Source organism: Dicentrarchus labrax, unplaced genomic scaffold (assembly GCF_905237075.1).
Source record: "Dicentrarchus labrax unplaced genomic scaffold, dlabrax2021, whole genome shotgun sequence".
NCBI lineage: Eukaryota > Metazoa > Chordata > Actinopteri > Moronidae > Dicentrarchus > Dicentrarchus labrax.
This window is the reverse complement of record NW_026136702.1, coordinates 4,845,732-4,867,949: the sequence shown is the minus strand read 5'-3', so window position 1 is coordinate 4,867,949 and position 22,218 is coordinate 4,845,732. Positions and strand designations below refer to the sequence as shown.

General features: G+C 42.9%; 1 protein-coding gene across 4 annotated transcripts in view; it reads left to right on the top strand.

Moving 5' to 3' along the window:
- Positions 1-22,218, top strand: part of LOC127377352 (arginyl-tRNA--protein transferase 1) — a 49,526-nt gene that overhangs the window by 17,302 nt on the left and 10,006 nt on the right. For all 4 annotated transcript variants that reach the window (XM_051425168.1, XM_051425160.1, XM_051425176.1 and 1 more), the window contains 3 exons: positions 1,771-1,803; positions 7,712-7,893; positions 11,457-11,556. In XM_051425168.1, the coding sequence (XP_051281128.1) occupies positions 1,771-1,803; positions 7,712-7,893; positions 11,457-11,556 (315 nt within the window). The remainder of the gene's footprint in view (positions 1-1,770; positions 1,804-7,711; positions 7,894-11,456; positions 11,557-22,218) is intronic.

The window sequence follows — 22,218 nt, the reverse complement described above, 5'->3', positions numbered from 1 at the left end:
TCAGCACTGCAGGGAGCACAGCGTGAGACTTTTATAGCTCACAACAACATCTCTCAGAGAGAACTGCATGGATTGTTTATTTAGTTTTGTTGTTTATGAGTTCTGGTCCTCATATGTTATAGATTCAGCTATTTTTCTGACTGCAACTTAACTAATATTTTGTGGATTTAGTCATTGTTTTGACCAGAATCCAACTCGAGTGATTTTTGCTTCAGGCGAAGGTAAAATAGAAATGGCATGCGCCAGTGCATCATTCTTTTTCCCCTCTCTTCCAAAACATCCCCCGTGTTGGAGAACACTGCCTTACTGTCACCGACACACTCATCAGCTGTGGCAGAGAAACGGAGAAACACACACTCTCTTTTTGGATGAGTTCAGGCTACTGGCAAGATTTTGAGTTGCATCTAAGCCAGGACTGTCCCACCCAGTTAACCATGCCATCAGCAGCCGTCACTATTACTAGCTGTACTGCTGTGCATACAAACTTTCTCTCTGGCGCGCGCACATACGAAGGATGTTGGTGTTCTTTTGAAAATTTCCAGTAACTTGTAGAACAAATTAGTTTTGATAAGAAGGAAAGACAGATATTCCCTTCAGTATTGGGCTATACAGTGCTGCTGTATGTACAAGATAACTTTGATTCATCCATTATTGCAAAGAATCAGATTAGATTGATATATTGGTTTGTTAATATGCTGGGGAAATACTGGCGTTTCAATACAAAGTTTTTAGAAGCCTATTAATTATCTGCTATCAGTGACAACAGCTTGACCATCTGCTATTCCACCTAAAAGAATTCCATCAACATATGTTTAAATTGAGATTTATAGTATACAAATGTATGTATTCCAGCCTGTTAAGAACATCATTTCAGGAAAAAAAAATCTATTTTATCCAATATACTGTCGCTAAGAACCCTATATAAGTCAAACCCTAGTTAGAGTCAGGGTTTGAGTGAGGGAAAACAAGTGAAAAACATATTAGTTAATAATGACTGTTGATATAATTCATATTCCCTCCTTGTTTATTTAGTCCTTTAGTAACATCTCTGTCCTCTGTTTATGATACTTTAGTGCTATTCTAGACTTGCGTTCTGCTCACCAGACAGTGGAACTAAAGTCTAACATATCTGCAAATGAACAACACAGCTGGATTGCAGCATTTCCTTAAAATATGAAATATGAACTTTAAGCCATGGTGTGGCGCACTAGGGTGAAACAGACTGAGCAAACCAAAAGCTGTCCATCACTGCTCCACTGTGGCCGTGCTGGTACTCATTATAGAATGGTTTTGGCGCTAAACATGGAAGCATGCTACGTTGTGTCCCCCAGTCCTGCAGGTCAGCTCGTCTGTAAACACTGCTCTCAACCGTGGTGCTAAAAATGAAGGAGCACAGGAAATAGTAGAGAGAATGGAAGAAAGATTTAATGTTGCCACAGACATAAAGTCCCCCAGTAATTGATATCTGATGTGCATTTTCAAAGTGTTCAAAGATAGGCTATTTTGACATCAGCGTTGCTGATTATTTAAGTTGTCACTATTCCCTCCCTGGGCTGTTAACTTCAGTTGATAGGCTAAATGTTTTCATTTGTGTAAATACAGTGAATGGGGGTGGGGGGGCTGCATTTAATATGTGACAAATATGGGATAAACTATATAGGACAGCAATCGAGACATGTATGGTTTTCATTTATGCCTTTTCAAAAGAGTTGGTGACTCGGAGAACTAACTGTTTTTCTCTCTGTTCCCCTCCTCTGCCTCCCTCCACAGTTCCGGAGATTTCTCTGCGATTCGCCACTAGAGGTATGTATTTCCTTTGGCCTGTTGACAGTTTAATAAAAACCCCTTTTTTAAATGTCTCTATTAATTTATGTGTGTTACTTATAATAACTGGCCCCAACCAAGAGAAGGTCTTCCTGGTGAAATTACTGTTGTGGATATGATGATAATGATTTGAAAAATGTCCAGCGTTTCACTATTAGGTTCTTCGTCAAACACACTCAAAAGGAGATGAATGTACACTAGTTCCCCCTTCGTCCAGCACATACCTACCCAACCATCTTCGCTTTCTCTCTTTAAAAGCCCTCCAGCTGGATTGAATGGGGGGGGGTTAAGGGATTCAGAAAGGGGGTTTTGTTTCATATTGAAGGGGTTTTAATTTAGCCCTGTCTGAGTGAAAGGGGGTGTTGAGGGAGGTACACAGTGAAATATGGTGTCCAGATTGCGTTGCGGCTGTGTTGAACACAAGGTCTCCAGACCAGTCTTTTCCTCAGGCCTTGACACAATGGGACATACCAGTGCTCTTCACTTTGTGTGGTGTGGTACAGATTATTGGCTGATTAGGCAGCTCTGTGGGCATCAATTTGGAACCTAACAGATGGCTATGGGCCTAGTTAGCAAAAAGAAGTAATTATTTCGGCACCATGGAAAGTTTGATATCAGCTTCTGGTGCATTCATTAATACAATCTTGCTGGTAATCCATTTCATGATGTTTATAGGGGTTATAATATGAAGGATATTGATGGCATCTGTAAGGAGGATTGACGGTTAAGCTGTGGTATTCTCTATGGTCACTGAGTGAGATGTAGGTGCAGCCAGGCATCACTGAGCACTTAGCAGGCCTTGTGAGCTGCAGCCTTCAGAAACACCAGTGGACCTGTTGGGTCAGGACAATTACACCAGCAATTAGACTCAGGATGGGCACTTATAACAGCCACTTTAATGGGATTGAGGTCCAGGAGCACACACGAACTGACTGACACAGAGACACACAAACACACAGTCACTCTGTGTTGCTCCGTGGGCCCCCTCAGGTCTTCACTAATGAACATCATTAGTGTTTATAGGAAACAAGCTTTTATCACCTCGTCAAGGCTGGCGGCCAGGCACAGTGAATTACACAGTTGTGCACACATACACACCCGTACTGTGGCACACTGCCTCACATATCCTCCTGCCTTCGCTGTCCCCTCCTCTCAGACTGGTTTAAGGGGCCGTCTCCATTCGTTCGGCCTCCTCTCGCTCAACTTGTTTTTATTTCTTTCTCTGATCTCCCTCCCTGTCTTCTTCTGTCTCTCTCCAAATGCTCTCCATTTCAGAGTTATTATGCATGGCTTTCTGCGCTACCTCTGCGTGTTGGCCTCCATCTGTCTCCAATCAGAGTGCTATTAAAATACACACACAGACACTCACCACATGGACCTGCATACTGTGTGGTTCATCTGCTCACATGTAAGCCTGCATTTATACAAATGTATGCAAACAGCATACTTACAAATCCAACTGCGGCTAATTAGGGCCCAGGTTGTCTGACTTGTTTGTTTGTTGCTGTGTTCCATTTCACCGAAATTGCAGAGGATTCATGCTGAAACTCAGAGGTAATTAATATCATCTGTCACTAATTCCAATGGGATTTTTTCCTACATTTACGCACACAAACAGACACATAAACACATGTATGCTGTCTGATAAACAGTGGCACATCTCTACCTGAAAACCTGTGCAGCAGTCATGTAGGTGTCACTGCACTTGACCTTGGTGAGGTCTAAGTGTCATGTGGTGGAGAAGGGCTAGGTTTTATGGGCTGGGTGGGGTTCATGCACTCATTCTGTTTCTATTTATTTTTCTTTACAGCCTCCTAATGTGTCTAACCAAGGGGCAAACACTCTTTAACGGGGGTGTTGGGCCAATTAGTCACTATGTTTTTTTTTTTTATGGCCACACCTCTCAGACATTCTCTGTCCTTCTGTGATTTGGTCTTTCTCTCTCTGAGGGGAAGAGAATGTTCTTTTATGTAAAGAAGATACACATCAGCAGGGAATGCACTACCTGCCATACCATAGTAGTGATCACACAAACTCCACTGTACATGCCTCAGCTGTAAGCTAAAAACAGAAAAGTCTACCAGCCGTATCTACTGTAAAACAGCAGAACAGTTCTGTAAATGAGTTGAGTAGTAAAGTAAATTCACTGTGTCCTTAACAGCGTGGGAGAAGTTAGTATTTTTGCAAACTGTCTATAATGGGTGCTCATGATGTGAGCAATGCTACACCTGCAGCCTGCTTGCGCGACTTGTCTCTGTGTGCATTCGCGGTTGTGTGTCAGTGCACATGTGTGAGTGCAATAAAGAGAGAGAGAGTGTAAAATGTGTTAGTACAACATCTGTTGTTGGTCACTGACAGAATCATAACAGCATCATTGCTACAGTAGGACTCAGTGCTCAGTGCTTCAGATATGAGGTGAAGCAGAAAAAACAAGTGATAACATGGTAAAGTCTCCTCTTTCACTGATCTGATTTCTACTCAAAAGCAATTAATAGCAAACAAGCAATTAACAGACTGAATGTGTTATTTATCCACTGTAGTTAACAGTAATAAACATTTGCTGAAATAAGAAACCACATGTTTTAGTATTACTTCAAAATAATATGTTAATTAACCACATAAAATGGCAAATAAGTTAAAACATATTTAATATAATTTCAAGAAAAGTACAAAGAAATTTAATAAATAAAAATACATAAAAATCAATTCGGTGGGGGTTGGAAAAAAACAAGACATTATAAGTGAAACCATACTCATCCTTGATATATTGTGCAATTCTCTGATTGTCGTAAGGAAATTGAATAGACTATTTCCAAAATCTGTTCAACTAATATCTTTCACTTCCAAACTCTTTAAAGCAAGAGCCAAGCCTTTATCGTTCTGTTATTGGATAACGGCGTTCCAAACAACTGCTTTGATCAGATGCCTCATGGGGTTTCATCACATTGAATGTCCAAATTGGGACTTTTGATCAAAATGTTACACATAAAGCATAAATGAAAAGTGCACTGTTCACATGATGTGAACCTGTACATCTGACTTTCCTGCAACAGTCTACGGTCTACTGACTTTTCAACCGCATAAAATAATGTCCTTTGAAATGAAAGGAACAGTGATGAAGGACCACCAGAGTCATTTCTAACAGTTGGAATGAATTTATTAGGCTCTCTGTTTATTGTTTTTGATATATTACCAATATTATTACATTACATGAAAAATGTTGCACCCTTTATGATTAATAATCATACCAGCATCACGTAAGTAAATCATGAAGTATGTTGGTTATTAATACAGTTTTTGTTAGTACAATCATGATCTCATTCAGCAAGATATTTTATTATATTTCCATACAACCTGAGCACTGAGTCGTTAGTCTTTATATTGTTGCTACAGGGCTAAAGCCTTGGACAGACTGCCAACGCATGTGCATCGTGAAACGTCTTGCTTTTTTTATTTTGGAGCCCATATTGATAGGTTAGAGCTGCCACATTGCCTGCATGACCCGCACTTCTCAGCAAAAATACACAGCGAAAAGGATCTGTTCATTTTCATATCGACATTATACCAGCAACATATACACCTATATCCATTTCAGATTAAAAGCTCTCTAGCATTTCTGTAGACAGAATCCATTCATTTGTTAACAAGGCTTTTATTGTATTGTATTTACTCAACGTAGATGTAGAAAGAAAGAGCTGGCAGCGGCCGCAGCAGTTCGGCGAGGTAGCCGTCACGCACTGCTCATGCTGGCAGTGTGTCCAGCCTGTAAAAGAGATGAGTAGCATCAATAGTGGGCTAGCTGTACTTTTCATGTACGATCTGTTCCTTCCTCCCCCATCTCGGACCACCATTAGAGCTAGTTCAGGCTTAAGTTTGGGTGGGAATTGCTAGAATAACAAACCTAATAAAGGCTTAAGTTTGAACAAATCACAGAAAAGTGTCAATCAAAATCCTACACTAGGTCTGTGTTCCTTAATAGTATAAGTCTACCCAAATGTCTCTCTAAGCAGGTTGAAACAAACATGCAGTACATCACTCCCCACTTAGTCAAGCACACTGCTCACATGGCCCTATATTTAGGCCATATGAGAGCGATTTGGGGCTTCAGGGAAAGCTCTGGGGTGGTTTGAAGTGTTCCAGAAAATGTTTAGATTGTTGTCACAGTGGCAAGGACACAACCATTAAGCTGTCGTCTGAGGTGACGCACAGGTCAGTCAGACAATATTGGCCTTGAACGTGGTATAAACTTACAAACAAGCTCAGACAGCCATTGCTTCCATTGCACTGGCATTCAAATACATATAATTGTGCTCAAGCATGCATAGTCGAGGTGGGGTAAGAAAAATCTTCCTCTCTTACACACCGAGATCACCTCGCTCACTCTCTTTCTTTTTTACTTACAACTTTTAAATGACACAGAGGGGCCTCTCACAAAGCCTCCAGTGTTTCTGGAGGAACTGGTGCCAAGAAATAACAGGCTGCCTGCTTACACAGACGGACAGTTCCCCCAACCCCCTCTCTCTCTCTCTCTCTCTCTCTCTCACACTCACACTCACACTCACACACACACACACACACACACACACACACACACACACACACACACACACACACACAGAGTGCAGTGCTTGCTCCAGATGTGGTGCCTGTCACCCTTGAACGCCCCGAGCTCCAAATAACTGTTTTTTTTTCTTCTTGATTTCTTTCCTTTTGCTTGCCTGCCAGTCGGTTGAAGCTAATGTGAAGTAAACCTACATCATCTCTATTTCATATCATATGTCCTCTGATGTGGAGCAGCATTTAGACAATTTAATCATCCCTTCCCACCCAACTACCCACACACGTATTGAAAGATAAATGGATTCTGGTGTACATTGTGTCAGACAGGTAATCAGACCGGATCGTTCAAGGTTCATGGTGCTAAGGAGGAATGTGGCACACGGTCACCCCTATTGGTGATGTTCAGCCCTCTGGGGGTCACAAAGCTGCAGGCAGTATGTGTATGTGTCTTGTTTCTATTTGGTGAGGTTTAATTTGGTCAGAGTGTGGGCCCAGTGGTGCGATGGATTAGCAAGCTAGCTCTCTCAGTCTTGTGATAACCAGCAGCGTCTGCACTACTTAACTGGGTCCAGATGAATGTTGGTGAAGGAGAAGGATCCTGTTACTTGTGCACTGAAGAAACACACACACACACACTCACACACAAACCAATACCCTGACTTAATATGACTTTTAACCCTAACCCCAAGCCTCTAGTCTTAAGCCTCTGTGAGAAAAGCGGTCAAGTGACTTGATTGAAAAACCCAGCATGTGGATCCCTATGAGAAACGCAATGTGTGTCAAACACTTAACTGTTTTATTAATGGGGTAGACTCGAGCACGCGGGTGTACACCCACACCCACATTCTTTCATGCCACATGGAGAGAGCAGACACAGACATATAGGAGAAAGCTTGGCAACAGTCCACCACTGCCTGGTGAAATGGATTTTGCTCATGCAGGGTCTTTTATTAAAAAGTCCTCTCCTGGAGTGTTTCTGTGGCCAGCTCCCCCCACCCCGCCAACTCTGAGCTCCTGCTCTCACTCCACATTTGGGAGCCATTAGCGAGCTGAACGTGAGGCTACTGTACACCCCCACACATAATGCGTGAGGCCTGGCAGGGAAAAGCCTGGCTTATAATACACCATCATACAGGTGTGTGTGTGTGTAAGACAGAGAAAGTAGATCTGTGCAAGAAAGTAAAAACAGTCCTATTAAATACCACATTCTTGTTCCACTGTGATTTATATATTTTACATACAAACTGTATTGCACACAAGAGGATTGCGATTGTTTTGACCAGTGACCACCTTCTCTTACTGTTTTTCTCCCTTTTCCACTCCCCAGGCTGAATTTTCTCCAGATGGGCCCGAGGTGGGCTACGGCTCCTTCCACCAGCAATACTGGCTGGACGGGCGCATCGTGGCGGTGGGGGTGATCGACATCCTGCCTACCTGTGTGTCCTCTGTCTACCTGTACTACCACCCAGACTTTGCCTCACTGTCTCTGGGCTCCTACTCTGCTCTCAGGTCGGTTGCTACGACTTACACCAGCCACGTCATCCCTTTTCTGTTGTTTTGAAATCCGACTTACAATTGTCGTAAACATATTAGACAATAGCGGGAATGATTGGTACCCCCGTAGGGATATCGGGGATAATGTCAGTGCTCATGTTTCATAAAATCAGGACCATATTTCATAAAGAAGACAAAGAAAGAAAGAAAGAAAGAAAGAAAGAAGTCACAAAAAATATGCTGCAGTTTGCTATTAAAAAATAATTTCCCCTTCAAATGTAACTCGTAACATTGGGTTAATACAAAATGCAAATTGTAATGTTGAGGGAAGTAAAACTTGGGCAGCATCCACATTATTGTCAGTAACTATACTGTTTCTTTTAAATGGACGAGGAATTGCTCTGCCTCTCATTGGTGACCATTCCCTTCTTTGTTCTGTCTTTTATTCTTCCTCCCTTTTCATTCCCTCCTATGTCCTCCTCTTAACCTGCTCACTCCCTGACTCTTGATTTCTCCGGCTCCTCCCAAATTTTTATCTTTCCTTAGAACAGTATACTTTAAGTTCCATAATGCTGTAGGTTGGGAAAAGCACCTCTTTTTTCGCACTTGATTGGTTGAGGCAGTGCTCCGTTTGTGGTTCAGCTGACGACAGTTCTCTCTGCCAAGATGAAATAAGAGAACAGACATACACTACAGGCGCACATATCTGGAGTTTCCTGTAAAATGTAACCCAATAATGTGAGAAAGGCTTTTTAAAATATTTCTGCACAGATGTGGGAGACTGGGTGATCTGGGCTTCAAAGTTGGTGTGTACAGGTGTTAGTATGTGTGTGTGTGTGTGTTTAAAGTCAGCCCTGCAGTTAGGACAGACAGGCTCTGCTCATATAGAGGGAACACCCTGGTCATCATAAGACACCCATCACTTATTATTTTAAGAGTCTGGCTCCAAGAGTAACACAGAGTGCTCGGTGTGTGGAGGAGGCCTTGGAGGAGGGAGCCAGCGGGACTAAAATCCTCCCGCTTGTTTACAGACACCAGAGCCCAGGCCTTTGATCAGGTCTGGACACTCCCTAGTCTGCTTGGCCTGGCTGACTCTGTCCAAAACTTACTGTACAGAATGCATGTACACACACGCCCCCACACACACACTTTAAAACCTTTAAAACTGGCTTTTTCCTAGTAACAAAAAAGTAATGGAAAGGTTATGGAAAGCCAAGGAAAAGTTTTGGAATTTGAAGTAATTCAGTGGGAACCTTGATTTGTTGGACCCCTGTCATCATCTAGGAAAACAGGTGTAGAGTTTGGATTCACTTTACATTTGTAGTTAAATGTGGATGTTAGGCATAACAAAGGTACAAAAAAAACAGCATGGTGTGTATGTTGGTCTTCTGTATGTTAGTATGTGTGTATACATGTGATTCAGCAGTAGAAACAGGAGAGGGGGATGTTGAGAAATATCTTGCCGGAGTGTAGCTCTTTTTTGCCACGGGCCCTGAGCACAGAAGGAGGAGGAGGAGAAGTAAAGAGGCATATAATGAGGTGCCTGAGGCACTGTGTGTAGGAAACACAGCTGGTGTCCAACCTGGATCACTTTCTTATAGGGATGTCCTGATTATGTTGTGTTGGCCCTGATCTTGATCCAAGTCCAGTATTCGCTGAAACAGCATCTAATAAATTTTTTTAATACACATGTATATTTCTTCTCTATGTAATAAAGTGGCAGAACATTAAGATAAGTAGAACTATTTAGATGTTGGATGGCTTTTGTAATAAATGTAATCTGCATTACAACTTTCAAATTTAAAAATCATGTTTTTTATTTGTCCTGTAGTGTCGTGTATCATTTTTAAGGAAAGTAATGCAGAATGAAAAGCCATACTTTAGAGGTGTGTTGCACCTGCAAAATGTAGGTCCAAAGAGACAGAACAACTGAGAGATTGGAAATAGATCAGCCTTCACATTAATAACACTGATAAATCAAAAAGGGCTGCAGACCGGTTTGGGACATCCCTTGTTTTTTATATACATATATACAGTACATATATTGTTCATACTGTGTGATTTCAGGTTAATTTCCTCGCTCATTTCCTCATTTCATCACTAGTAGCTCAGTCTGCATTTTACATCTGGCTAATCAACACTATTATTGCAGTGTTTGGTAATGAAATGTTTCCGCATGCATGCGAGGCTGCAGTCAGCACCTCATGGCATGCACTATTATGGACCCTTTGTGTCTGAGTGTGTGTGTGTATGCACATCAGTATGAGAGAAGCTGTGCAGGAGCATAGGGCTTGATAATTGGCTTGTGCTGGAGTGTCAGATGGTTGAAGAGGGGATAATGGCGGACTCAAGCTGCTGCCATGGGGTGGAGGTGGGGGTGTGAAGGCCTCAAGTGAAGGGTTGGGGGGGTGCAGGGCTTTTTGTGAATGGGCCCCTCGCCTCTCTTGACCCCCCTCCCCCAATTCAGGCCTGCCGGGTGCTTTTGTGGAGAGGGGATGGGAACCCAGGAACCTGGCAGCAAGCGGGTGACCTTCTAGCACCTCGCTCTAGCTGCTTCTCTTCTCCCTCCCTTTCTCTTTCTTGACCCTCCTCTTTTATATTCTCCTCCTGCTCTCTCTCTCCCTGCCCCCCCTCCCTCCCTGGCTTGGCCTGCTTTGTCCCATGTCTTATTTTTCAGTGCATCTATTTTATTTTAAGGCCTCTTTCTCTCTCTTTTAAGTATTGTAAGAAAGGGAATTCTCCCCCTTCATTTAAGCGGGTGAAACACAGAGGGTGGAAGGAAGAGAGAAACAAAAAGGGAGAAGAAAGAGGAGCTGGAATTTAGTTATGGAATAGTGAAGGAAACGGCAGAGGGAAAGGGGAAAATAGGCTTTTAGAAAAAGGATGCAATTAAGGAAGAAACTATTGGGGAAAAATAAAGCAGGCAAGACATTTACTGTATTTGAAGAAGCAGTATAAATCTTCCAAGTTCTAAATCTTTATTTTACACGCTCTCTCCCTCTTTTTTCACCACCTTCTTTTCTGCTCGAGGACTCAATGCCGATAGAGAGAAGGCACTTGTTTTTGTGTAATGAAATGAGACCAAGAAAAGCTTCCTTTCTGAGTGTGGGTGTTTACTTCCTCAGCTAAGGCACTGCTCTAGTCAGAGCAGCTTGTACCAATTTTATTTCTTAATGCCCTATTTATATGCTCTAGATATACAAACCTGTAAGAAAAACAAATTTTAAGGTAGGTGCTGTATATTTGCATTATAATACTTAATAGGTATTATAGTGTTAATTAATCTAATTATTCATACTCAATAAAGTACTCAATATTTTGATGGATTTAATTGACGCCCACATCACTGTGTAGCATCAAACATGATTACAGTCTGATTGTACCATCTGAAATTGAGAACACCGCGCACTGCAGTGCAGCATCTCCACCCAGGATCAGCTGAAAAAGTCGTGCTGGAGTGAGCATCATTGTAAGAAGCAGTAACACCAAACTGCATGCGTATGTGCTGTTTCTAAAAGCATGAAGCCCGAGCGTTTCCTTACCTCTCTGAAAAGGTGTGTCTGTGTTTCCTGCTACAGGGAGATCGCTTTCACCAGGCAGCTGCAGAAACAATCCCCCAAGCTGTCCTACTACTACCTGGGCTTTTACATTCACTCCTGTCCCAAGATGCGGTATAAGGTATGCGTTGTTTCACATTGAAATGAACAACACGTTTCTCATGTTTTTCACCTTTGTATGAACAGAATCTCCATATATAGAAAATGTAATGACTCAAATGCAAAAATGTTTACATGGTAAAACATTATATTTTAATATTGAAACTGTTTGGCAACGGCGAGGGACTGTTGCAATACTGGATTGTCCTAGTTTGTCCTAGATTGTCCAATTTTTGTAAACCTTCAGTAATGATAACCAGTTTTAATGGATACACAGCATTCAGCTCAGTGATGTTGTGTTTTCATTATTTGTTTATTATATTTCACTTAAAGTGTGAATTTTTTGCCCTGCTCCCCAAAATGCCACAATGATATATGACTAACATTTTGATGTGCAAGCCCATTTCGCATGAGACAAATGTTTCTGCTCTACCTGTTTGGTGTTTTAATGTTTCATACTGAGCCTCAGTCCCACAGCATCTCTCTGCCCTGTACAGTACCGTTATTATGTGTGGAGGACAGACGGTAAAGCAGTAAAGTTCAACTGTTTTATGGGGACATCAGGATGATGTGGCAGTGTCAATTTCAAGATGTGTGCTGATCTCTCCTGCTACACTATTTACACCTCTCTCTCTCTCTCTCTCTCCGTCTTTCCCCCTCCTCCCTTAACTGCTACTCACCTCTCAGGCCAGTGACCAAAGTGGTTTGCTCCTCTGATTGCTTTTGCATAATGTAGGTTTCTATCTTCCTGAGAGGCACTGAATGTCCCAACTGCCTGCTTATAAAGGAAGAGGAAGACCAGCCCCCCTCTTTTTACTCCTGTACTTCTGTTATTATAGGTGCAAAGACCTCAACAGGGGCCTACCTATGTGCTTTTCTCTCTAATTTCCACTTGAATCCTGGCACCTTCTTTACTTTTTCATGTATTACAGTTTGAATTTTGCTGTTCATAAGTCTATCCAGCTTCAGGACCCACATCAGATTTGTCACAGATCCTTTGTTGCCATCAAGATAACATGAACATTCAAATGCATTATACACTCAAATGCACATGGAAAAGTTATTAAGCCTAAACAGCTGATTCATAAATACAGACATAGATGGAGAGTTTGAGAGAAAAAAACAGGGACAGAAGGGAGGTACAGGCAAGGAAGAGAGGACGAGGCTGCTGAAGACATTAAAGGTTGAGAGAAAGGTCACACTGGTGACAGTAACTGTAACTCAGCAGCAAGATGTGTGCGACACACATGCACAGATATATGCAGATTTTTACACAAGTGCAGTTGGTGCACCGTGAAAACATTTACACAAATGCATAATGTATATGCACACACATGCACACAGCAGCAACTGCTCACAAATATGTTCACATTCACATCAAACACTGCTTTAAGATCTATAGCGTCAGGAGGATGGTGAAAGAAAGCAGCCTTTCCAAGTCCATTAGTTTGGCCAAGATTTACCATTCATCTCTTCTTTCTCTCATTCATCTACTAATTCCTCTATTTCTCTGTCATTTCATTCAGATGTTCCCAGAGCTTGTTCTTGTCCATGGGAGACTGATGTCTTGTTGGGGATTATGGCAAAGTGCCACATCTTTTTATCCATTTACATCTTGTTTTGTGGTTTGCATAGGGCTTTGCCCATTTTCTCTGTGTATGGAATGCATGTGAGAGTGTGTTTGTTCTGTTTATGTGTCTGTGTGTTGAATCTTGATCACGCTGTTTGTCTGAGAACGCTGTTACCACAGCACCGAACCCCCCCTGCAGTGGTATTTACTCCCCCAACCCCCATATCTGTTTGCCATTGCAGTGTCTTGTTCACAATCTCCCCACTTTTTCCTATTTTACCCTTGGGGAGGAACACAGAACAAGGGTGAGAAGGTTGCCCAGTTCCCACCTTTGGGCTCTCACACTCCCACAGAAACACACTCGCGCTCAAACACACTCTCAGCACATGCACAGTATCTCGCTCCATTGTCTGATTTGCATATGAGCCCAAGTAGTTCATTAATGCACAGACATACTGTGGAATTGTTCATGTCGCTAAGATGGGGAGCCTCTAAACTCCACTGTTATTGTGTTGGAGGTTTACTGGTTGCTAGATCTCAGTCCTGCTGCTTGCCTCTTTAAGGACCAAAACACCAGCTCTTGAACCCTGCTGGACACCACTCAAACCCCTTGAACACCACTCCCTCTCTCCCTATTTTACCCATATACCCCCTCCTTTCCCCATGCCACTTCTTCAGGGAACTCTCTGTACCCATCACTTTCTGAGACCTCATTCAAGCTAACTTGGATATATTTAAAAATACATTTCTGCCCTCCCATGTGGGCCTTCTGTGCACGCTAAAAGGGAGCTTTTTCACAGCCAGAATCTTAGCATTTTGGAAATATTTGAAGATTTGGACAAATAAGAAAGTACCTAAATAACATAACGACAATATTAAAAGGACTGATGTGTAATAGTCAGCTTGTAAACTCCTCACAAACACTGCCGACATACCTCATTCAGCAGGGCTAACTGTCACCTGTTGTCATCAATGTGTTTTTGTGTTTCTGCTGTCAGCAACTGCTTGAATAAAAATAATGATTTGATTAGGAGGATCAGTATGGCAGGCTGTTGCCTTTATGACTCGCAATTAAACCAGTACACTATACGTCTGTGGTTAGTAAGGGTGTTAAGTGCCCAGCCATGATTTTCCTTGTCATGATCATTAATGCCACTATCCTCACCAAATGGTGGCAGCAATGAATGTTGTTGTTTACCAACATTGATTGCATTAGAAATTGAGGGTTTTAGAGAACAGTCTGAAAAGACTTTAAGCTTGAGCACTGTGATTCACATTTATCTACGTTAATGTGGTGGACAGGGCCTGAATTTAACTCAATGTTTTGATTGCCTTACTCAGCTCCACATGCTGAGAGGAATACTAAAAACATCCATCTATCTAAAACCAGTTTTGTTTCTGTGGAATTTCACACGATTGTTCATACGGTACTCTCATTCCCTGAGGAGCAATAGAATTGCATTGTTTATCTAACTGACTCCAGCAGCATTGTAAAAGGCTTTTTATGGTGACTCTATAGTGTTCATTGTCGTTCATAGAGAGTTTTAAAAACTAGTAGTAAGGTAACACTTTCTTAAGCCTCTACCTGAGCTGTTCTTTTGTCTGTGCTGTCCCCTCATATCCTCCTGCTGCATGTTGTGTTAAGGATCTGGCAGTGTACAGCTGCAGCGTAAGAGGGGACCGACAGTACAGTATTCTTTAGTTCTGAGTTGGGAGGAAAGTCCTTACTGCCAGGTCACATCTCTGCATGGCCAGGGGAACAGCTCCATGTGTGATGGGTTTAAAAACTTCTTAGCAGTGCCAAAGCCTGGACATGGTCCTGCAGAGCAGCCTTAAAGGGTCCGAGAAGACTTGGAGTCCAGCCAGTAACAGGGGGCTGCCTGGCCAGTGTCAGACCCTCTCCTTTGTTCTCAAAGCTGGGACGCAGTGTCCCACAGAGCCTTGCTGGTTTGGCTGGTGGGTTCAGGGTTAGACGTGACATCCTGCCCCTGGCTCCTGTCCCTGGTCCTTTGGCCCTCCCTGGCCCTCCCCGGCCCTCTGATGTTGAGCTGTAGAGAGCAGAAGGTGAAGCTGTTGGAGGCTAAATGAGACCAAAGGTCCTGGCCCTTCTGCCACTCTTCTTTTTTTCACATTGCCTCTCATGTGCAGCTAAAAGTCATCTGAATGAACCGCTCTTGTGACTTGAGACAGAGTAACTGAGACTTTCTGGCTTAGAGAGCTAGATTCTCTGGCTTGTTGATATTAGCGCGGAAAGTCATGCAGCATATTTGTAGCTTGTTTGGATTGATTGTGGTCAAATATGAGCAAACACTAGAAGTGTACATCCAAGTACTGCAGCCTTCCCTAACAAAAAGCCTGTCACTGCATGCTCTGTTAGATTCTGGCACCATCAACACATTGATGCAGATGCAAGCATAGTTTATACATTTTCTTTTAGTACCTGAGGCTGAGTTCAACTCTTGACATGACCTTAGTTAGCATGTTTATCTGTTAAATTCACATGCCTTACCCTGCACTTCAACCCGCACGTTTTTCTCACCATATTTTATTCCTCTTGTCCTCCAATAACTCCACCATCCAGCTTCGGCAGATTACAAAATCTACTCAGAGTTTCATTAGCTTTTATTTGATGAATTTCCACTTTTTATTTTTGGACAGAACAAGGAGTAAAAGATCTGTGCCACGTTGTAGCGATTTTCCATTTCTTTGCAGAAGTGTGTGTATGTACGAGCACTTGTCCATGTCGGTTTATTTTTAAGTACTGAATAAGCAGACTTTGATGATAACAAACGAGGCGGTCACCCACTTGGCTTTACCAATCTGCAGTACCTGGTCTTAGCAGATCAAGCACTTTTCAAGTGTGGCATACGTGCACATACACACACACACTTGCAGAATACACACACACACACACACACACACACACACACACACACACACACACACAGACAGAATACCCAGTTGTACCCTGTTGGTTAAGGAGTGAGAGAGTTACATGAAGTGGCTCTTACTCTTGTTATTATTGTTCACTGTGAAAGAATGTCTCACTCTGAGCCCAGGAAACCATTAAATTTTCCACAGAGAAGAAGAAAGAAGGAGTGAGCAAAATGAGTGAAAGGAGGAGGAAGAGGACAGATGGAGAGAAAAAAAAAGGAGTGACAAAATGTGTGCCAAATGAGAAAAGGAGGCAAGATGAAAAGGATTATTCGTTTCCCGGCGGTACTTCACTGACTTTTAAAGAGCCCTTTTGCGGCAGCTGCACCTCCGTTTCCCTTTCAACCCAACTCCTCCTCGCCCACAAACAACAAACAGCGGTCAGTTCTCTAGCAACGGACAGCAGTTTTCCACTTCGCCAAAACTTTTGAATTGAAATTAATCCATCCAGGTGTCAGCCACTGTGGGGAAGAGTCTGTGCTAGGATACGAAAGAATCTGATGTTGGTTTCAGTTAGTGTGTGCCTTCAGGCTTTTCTGTCACCTGCTGCACGAGCTTAGTTCTCATGACATCAATTAAACATGACAAAGTGCCTCCCAGCTCAGGCGTGTACATGGGACATTATTTTCTCAGGACGCACAAATACACACCGGCACACAAGTTGTTGTTGTTTTTTCACGTTGAATAGTGATTAATAGTAAAGGTCTCTCATACTCTTAATTCATTTTCTGCACTGATTTGATTTCAGTTCCATCAAATCAGTCCTGAAAAAAAATACAACACTAATTTCTGAATCATTGTAGTGCCATCAATAACCAGCAGTATATATTAATGTAATGAATCTCCCCCTCAAACAGTCTCTCTCGTCTCCAAGCAGGTACGCAGTTGCAGGTTTTGACATGCTTAAAGGCTCCGAGCCACAGCTATCAGGACTCTGCATGCATGTTATTTTCACTCAAGGGGCCCATTCAGACAGTATGCAATGTGTATGTGTGTGACCTCACATTCTGCACGTCACTTGTTGTACATCTGGGCACATTTAGAGTGACCGTGAATGAGTCTGAGGCATCTAGAGGTGGGTGTTTCCCACAGAGGCCCCCCATCCCTGTGTACCATGCTACAGTACACAGCTTTTTTTTCTTTAGATTTGTTCATCAGGGCATTCTTTTCCTATGTATTTTTGTTTATGTTTTGACATAAACTTTATAACCCTTTGAGAGATTTTGATGAGTTGTATTGAAGAGCTTTACAGTGAACAGCGGTGTTTGTGTAGAACTGTGGGTTTACGCAGGTCCAGGCACAGTGCAGCAGTACCCTTTTCTCCTTCTGTCCCTATTTTTTGTTTCCGCTCTTCTTTCAGCAACTGTTTAAAGAATCCAGCCACCATGCTGGTTGGGATGAAAGATTGATAGAGAGAGAACGGGTCAGACTGAGCAAACTTTCAACTGATTTCATTCGGAGATAATTTAGCCTAATGTTCTCACTGGGCTTGCAGTCAGGAGTGGTATGTATTTTTACAGTGGTGAGGATCCTGTTTCTCCAATTGTCATATCTGCATGCTAAGGTGCACCAAGTCATGACGGCTCGAATAGAGGGGGTATAAAGTTACCGTAGTCGTGAGTGCAGTGTTCCATGTTGAAACTGAGGGTCATTCTCACATGTTTACCATAATAGTTTCTTTTCTTTTCACTGTGTTATTTTCCTTAGATGAAGCAATATTCGGTTGGTTTTTAAAGGTATTTTTCTACTATGCCAGGAGCATATCCTTCCAACAATCCTCATGTTACAAAACCTCCGCCCATCAAAATAAGATCAAACCCAACCAGGCCCATTTTCACCCACTCTGTGAAATTTATAAGCATAAGCATACCCCTTTTGTTGCCTTCCAGCTCTCCCCCCTCCCCCTGTCTTGAATTGGAGCCTTTCTGACAGAAACAGTTTTGTTTGATTTAGCTCGACAGGAGACCACCAACAGTGCACCTCTCTGCAGAAACATTTGTTTAAAGTTTTTGATAATTTCTCTTCTCTTTTATGCCTCATCATCTCTCTCTTTTATTCCCCTTGTGCCCTGCCACAGTTGTGTTTTTAACAAATCATTAACAGCCTAGAGCACAGTCTGGGGCAGCCACCGCTTGGCACCCCCTAGGAGGAGCGCTGACAGGGTGAGGGGTCTGAGGGAGCAGAGTTCAAGGGGTCAGGTCAGACGATTCAGTCTTGTGTGTGTCACTGTGTGTGGAAGGACGAAGTTTTGGGGGGTTACGGGTGGCAGGAGGGTAGGAGCAAGGGGATGGTGTGAAGGTCACAAGGGCAGAAATGAGAGTTTGGAGTTGGTGTCATGCTGAGCAGATCCAGAGCTCCCTAGCTGCCGGCCTGAGGTGTTTGCCTTGCCATTAACTTCACTACTATTTATTTTCAAACCTGCTGCAGCTGCGCCACTTTGTCTGAAACGCCTGGTTTCTTTTTGGCGAGCGAATGCATTCAGATCTTTGGTAAGCACTACTGGACAGAATGAGCTTCATAAATGCACACATTTATTCAGAATGTGGGTGGAAGGCCTCGGGTTTGGACTTGCAGTTAGAAGTCTGAGGTGGGGTTTTAAGACCAAGATTAGGGGCTGCGGCTTTGACTGCAAGTCAGTAAGCTGTGGTCTGTGTCAGACAGGCGTAACAGCTCGCCTGCCCATAAAGACTAGAGGAGATAAAGAGATAAAAGTACCCAGTCTGCGAGCTGATGCCCATAAAAGCGCAGCCATTGGTTCTCAGGGCTCCGTCGAAATGCGATCCTGTAAAAATATTTTCTCCTCATTAACCTGTCATCCGTGGAGCCGTGACGCATAGCCAGGCGAGGGAGTGCTGGGACAGAGTGGTGTGGGTGGAGGGGGATTGTGCGGGTCGTCTAGGGGCCCAAGGGGAGACTTACGGGCCTCGATGCTTTATTTGAAGGTCGTCCTGTGGTAATGTGTTGAGTACGGTGAAAAGGCCTTGGTGGGCCCCGAGTGTTTAAACAGCAGCAGTTAGCGTAAATCTCCCCAAAGGCAGACCCCAGACATGTTCGGGGCACTCACACACAGACCTCAACACACACACAAATCTATATGTACATATTGTCACAGACTGTGGTGAAAGTGCATCTGCGTGGGGCCGTTATTCTGAGACACAGCTTGTTTGGACATGTCTTTCACTGGTGCTGTCCCTCTGTCCAGCCTGCTTCATTGGTGTTATTTGTCTAGCTGCGTGTGTGTTTGTGTGAGCTGCGCTGTTTACGTGTGTCCATCAGCAGCTAGAGGCCCCCTGGCCATGTCCTTTTGCCTGGGCAGAATGTATGTGTTTCAACAGGCGATAGACGAGGTGTATTGTGAGAGCTGTGTGTTTGAGAGAGAGTGCGGATGTAGGGATCAGGGCCTCTGTTTATTGCTTTTTGACTTGAGATTGGCTCAATGTGACCCCGGGTCAGAGTGTTGGCCCGAGCTAGCCTTGGTTAGGTCTGCTTGGCTCTGGGTCACACTAGGCCTCTTTGTGCACCTCCGAATTCAGGCTTGTCCTGTCTGACAAGCAGCTGAATAACGTACTGCGAAGAGACTACAAATGTGACATGGTGACCATATTTGTCTTGCTTGGGTCAAACGTCATGTTATACTGAGAGTGCTTGACAAATGCGTAATCCTGACATAATATCCCATTCACTATTGTGCTCGTGCTCAACCTCTTATGCTATAAAACAGACTCCTTTTTGTACTGCATGTTATTTTTGGATAATATATCTTCTGCCAGAGACAAACAGAGCAAGGTCTAACATTAGTGACCTCATCTATTCTGCGACCAGCCTTACATCACACTCTTGGAGCCACTCTGTCTCATGCTGAAGTAGGTGTTCAGTTGACCAGCAGATTACTGTATAACTTAATGTTCTTTCCTGTAAAGATTTGCACTGCACTGATACTGTTATCAAGAATAGACTCACTGAGACTGCATTCAGACATTCTGCACAGTGCCTGACTTATGCACACATACATAAAGGGACACCTCAGCTAGGGGTAGGGTGGGTGTAAACTCAACTGAAGGAAATCAGCAGCAGATGTGGTGTAAAGTAATGCAGATGGAGACAGGGAAACCCTCTTACTAGGACACCAAGTCCACGTCCTGGTCTTTCCTCCATAAAGCCTGAAAGAGGATCACTTTGTACCATGAGACTGCTGTGCGGCTGCCAAATAATGAGTGATCTCATCACAAAAATTCTCCCTCTAATGCAACATGTGATAGTATCTTATATCTCCCTCATATTAGCAAATTGGTGCATTTTATAATATTGGGAGTAATACAAGTCATGTCATAAAAGTGACAATGATTAAGGTTAAGAATAAGGACATGTAAGATAAGTCTATGACTTTAAAGGTTATTTAAAGTCATACTAATTGTGCTGGTCACAGCACTTCATACATGTTTTATTTTCTCATTTTATTTATTAATTGCTTGGTCTATTTAATGTCAGGATATAGTGAAAAATGCTAAACAGAATTTCTTAAAACCCAAGTTAATGTCAAATGACTTTTTGTCTTCTAAAATCCAAAGATATTCAATTTACAATGATATATAACAGAAAAGCAGCAAATCCTCTCATTTGAGAAGCTGAAACTAGAGAAAAATTATAATATGTATTTCTCTGCACTGATCCATGAATTTGTCAATATAGCAATGGTGGGTTAGTACTACTCGCATTGTTGCCAAAAGCGTAAAGACCATTTCCTTTGCTCTCAAGGATGTGTTCTGATAAAGACTGGCATGAAAAAAACGATTTAACTGGTAGTAAGCTGAGTCAGAATTAAAATTTGATGGGTATTGGTGTTTTTTAATCTGGAGATGTGAAAGGCACTTTTGTCTCTCAGTTAATGAAAGCTGTCTCAACACATACCAAACTCATAGTCAGACAGGGAGGAGGAAAAGAAGCAGAAGGCAAAAGAGGTGTAGGTTTTCATGAGGATTCCTTGGCTGCAGTGAAGCTCTCGATTTATGTGTCTGATTAATTGCTTTTCATATAAATCATAGGTATGGGCCCGGGGCATCACTCCCTGTCTTGAGGTGTGTGAGAAAACAAGGCAGAAATGTGGGGGAAAGGGTTCACAATGAAGGAAGGGAACAAGGTGACAGTTGTGTGTTTGAGTCGATGACTTGCCAATAAAGTTCCCTCTGACAGCAGGGCCCCTGCTATCTGTATGTGTGTAAAGTCTGTGTGGCCTGAAAAGAATGAGTGATGCTGTGTCACCGAGGGGCTCGGATTGATAATAGATCCGCAAAGTATTGTGTAACTGCATGTCAAGCCCTGTGGAGATGTGTGTTTATTTACTTCTGATGATTGAGGTTGTGTAATTGTTTACACTGGGGCAGCTTGTTATTCAAATGAGTAATTTTCCCCTCTGTCTTGTTAAAGTTCAGTTCATTGGGAAGCCTGCACTGTAGAAGATTGCTTCCGTATAAACAGTGACCCCTGCACATTAATTAACAAACGCACAGCAAAACCGTAGATTTAAATGTTGATTGCATTCTCTCACTTGTAAATGTACAGTTTGTGTAAAGCTTCTGCCCCTTTATGTGGCTAGTATTGAATGCAGCTCTTTATTTCTGTCTGTTTTTTCTCTCGTCTCCACCTCACCCATTTCTGTCTCTTCCCAAGCCCTTCCTCTTCAGCCCCACCGTCTTGGCACTCAGGCTGCTCCTATCACTTCCATCAGCTTGCCTCAGTCCATGTCTCTGTGACGTTAAATACCATCCTTCTACTCATCTGCACCCAATTTTCTCTCGTCCCTCCCCGTCTCCCTGTTATCTCCTTTTCATTTCTCACACCACTGATGGCAGCCAAGTCTGTCTGCTGAAGTTTGTACATGTTTCCTTCTTTCTCCACTCTTTTTTTTTTTTCCATCCCGCCGTCTGTGTCCCTCTAAACGAGCCTTTCAGAAGCTGTCAGTCGTCGGCATCACCTCTGTATCCGTCTGAACATGTGAGTGCAGAAAGGAGGAAAGTATGGAGGGATGGAGACTGATTGGTTTGTGCGGGAGGCTTTGAAGCATTTAGTAAGGGAGGTAGAGAGCCGCTGAAGAGAGGAGGACCAAACCAGAAAGATGGTCTTCGTCTGGAAAGCCTCATCCTGGTTATCTGCTGGGCGGCCGGGTAGCCGTCTAATGCGGAC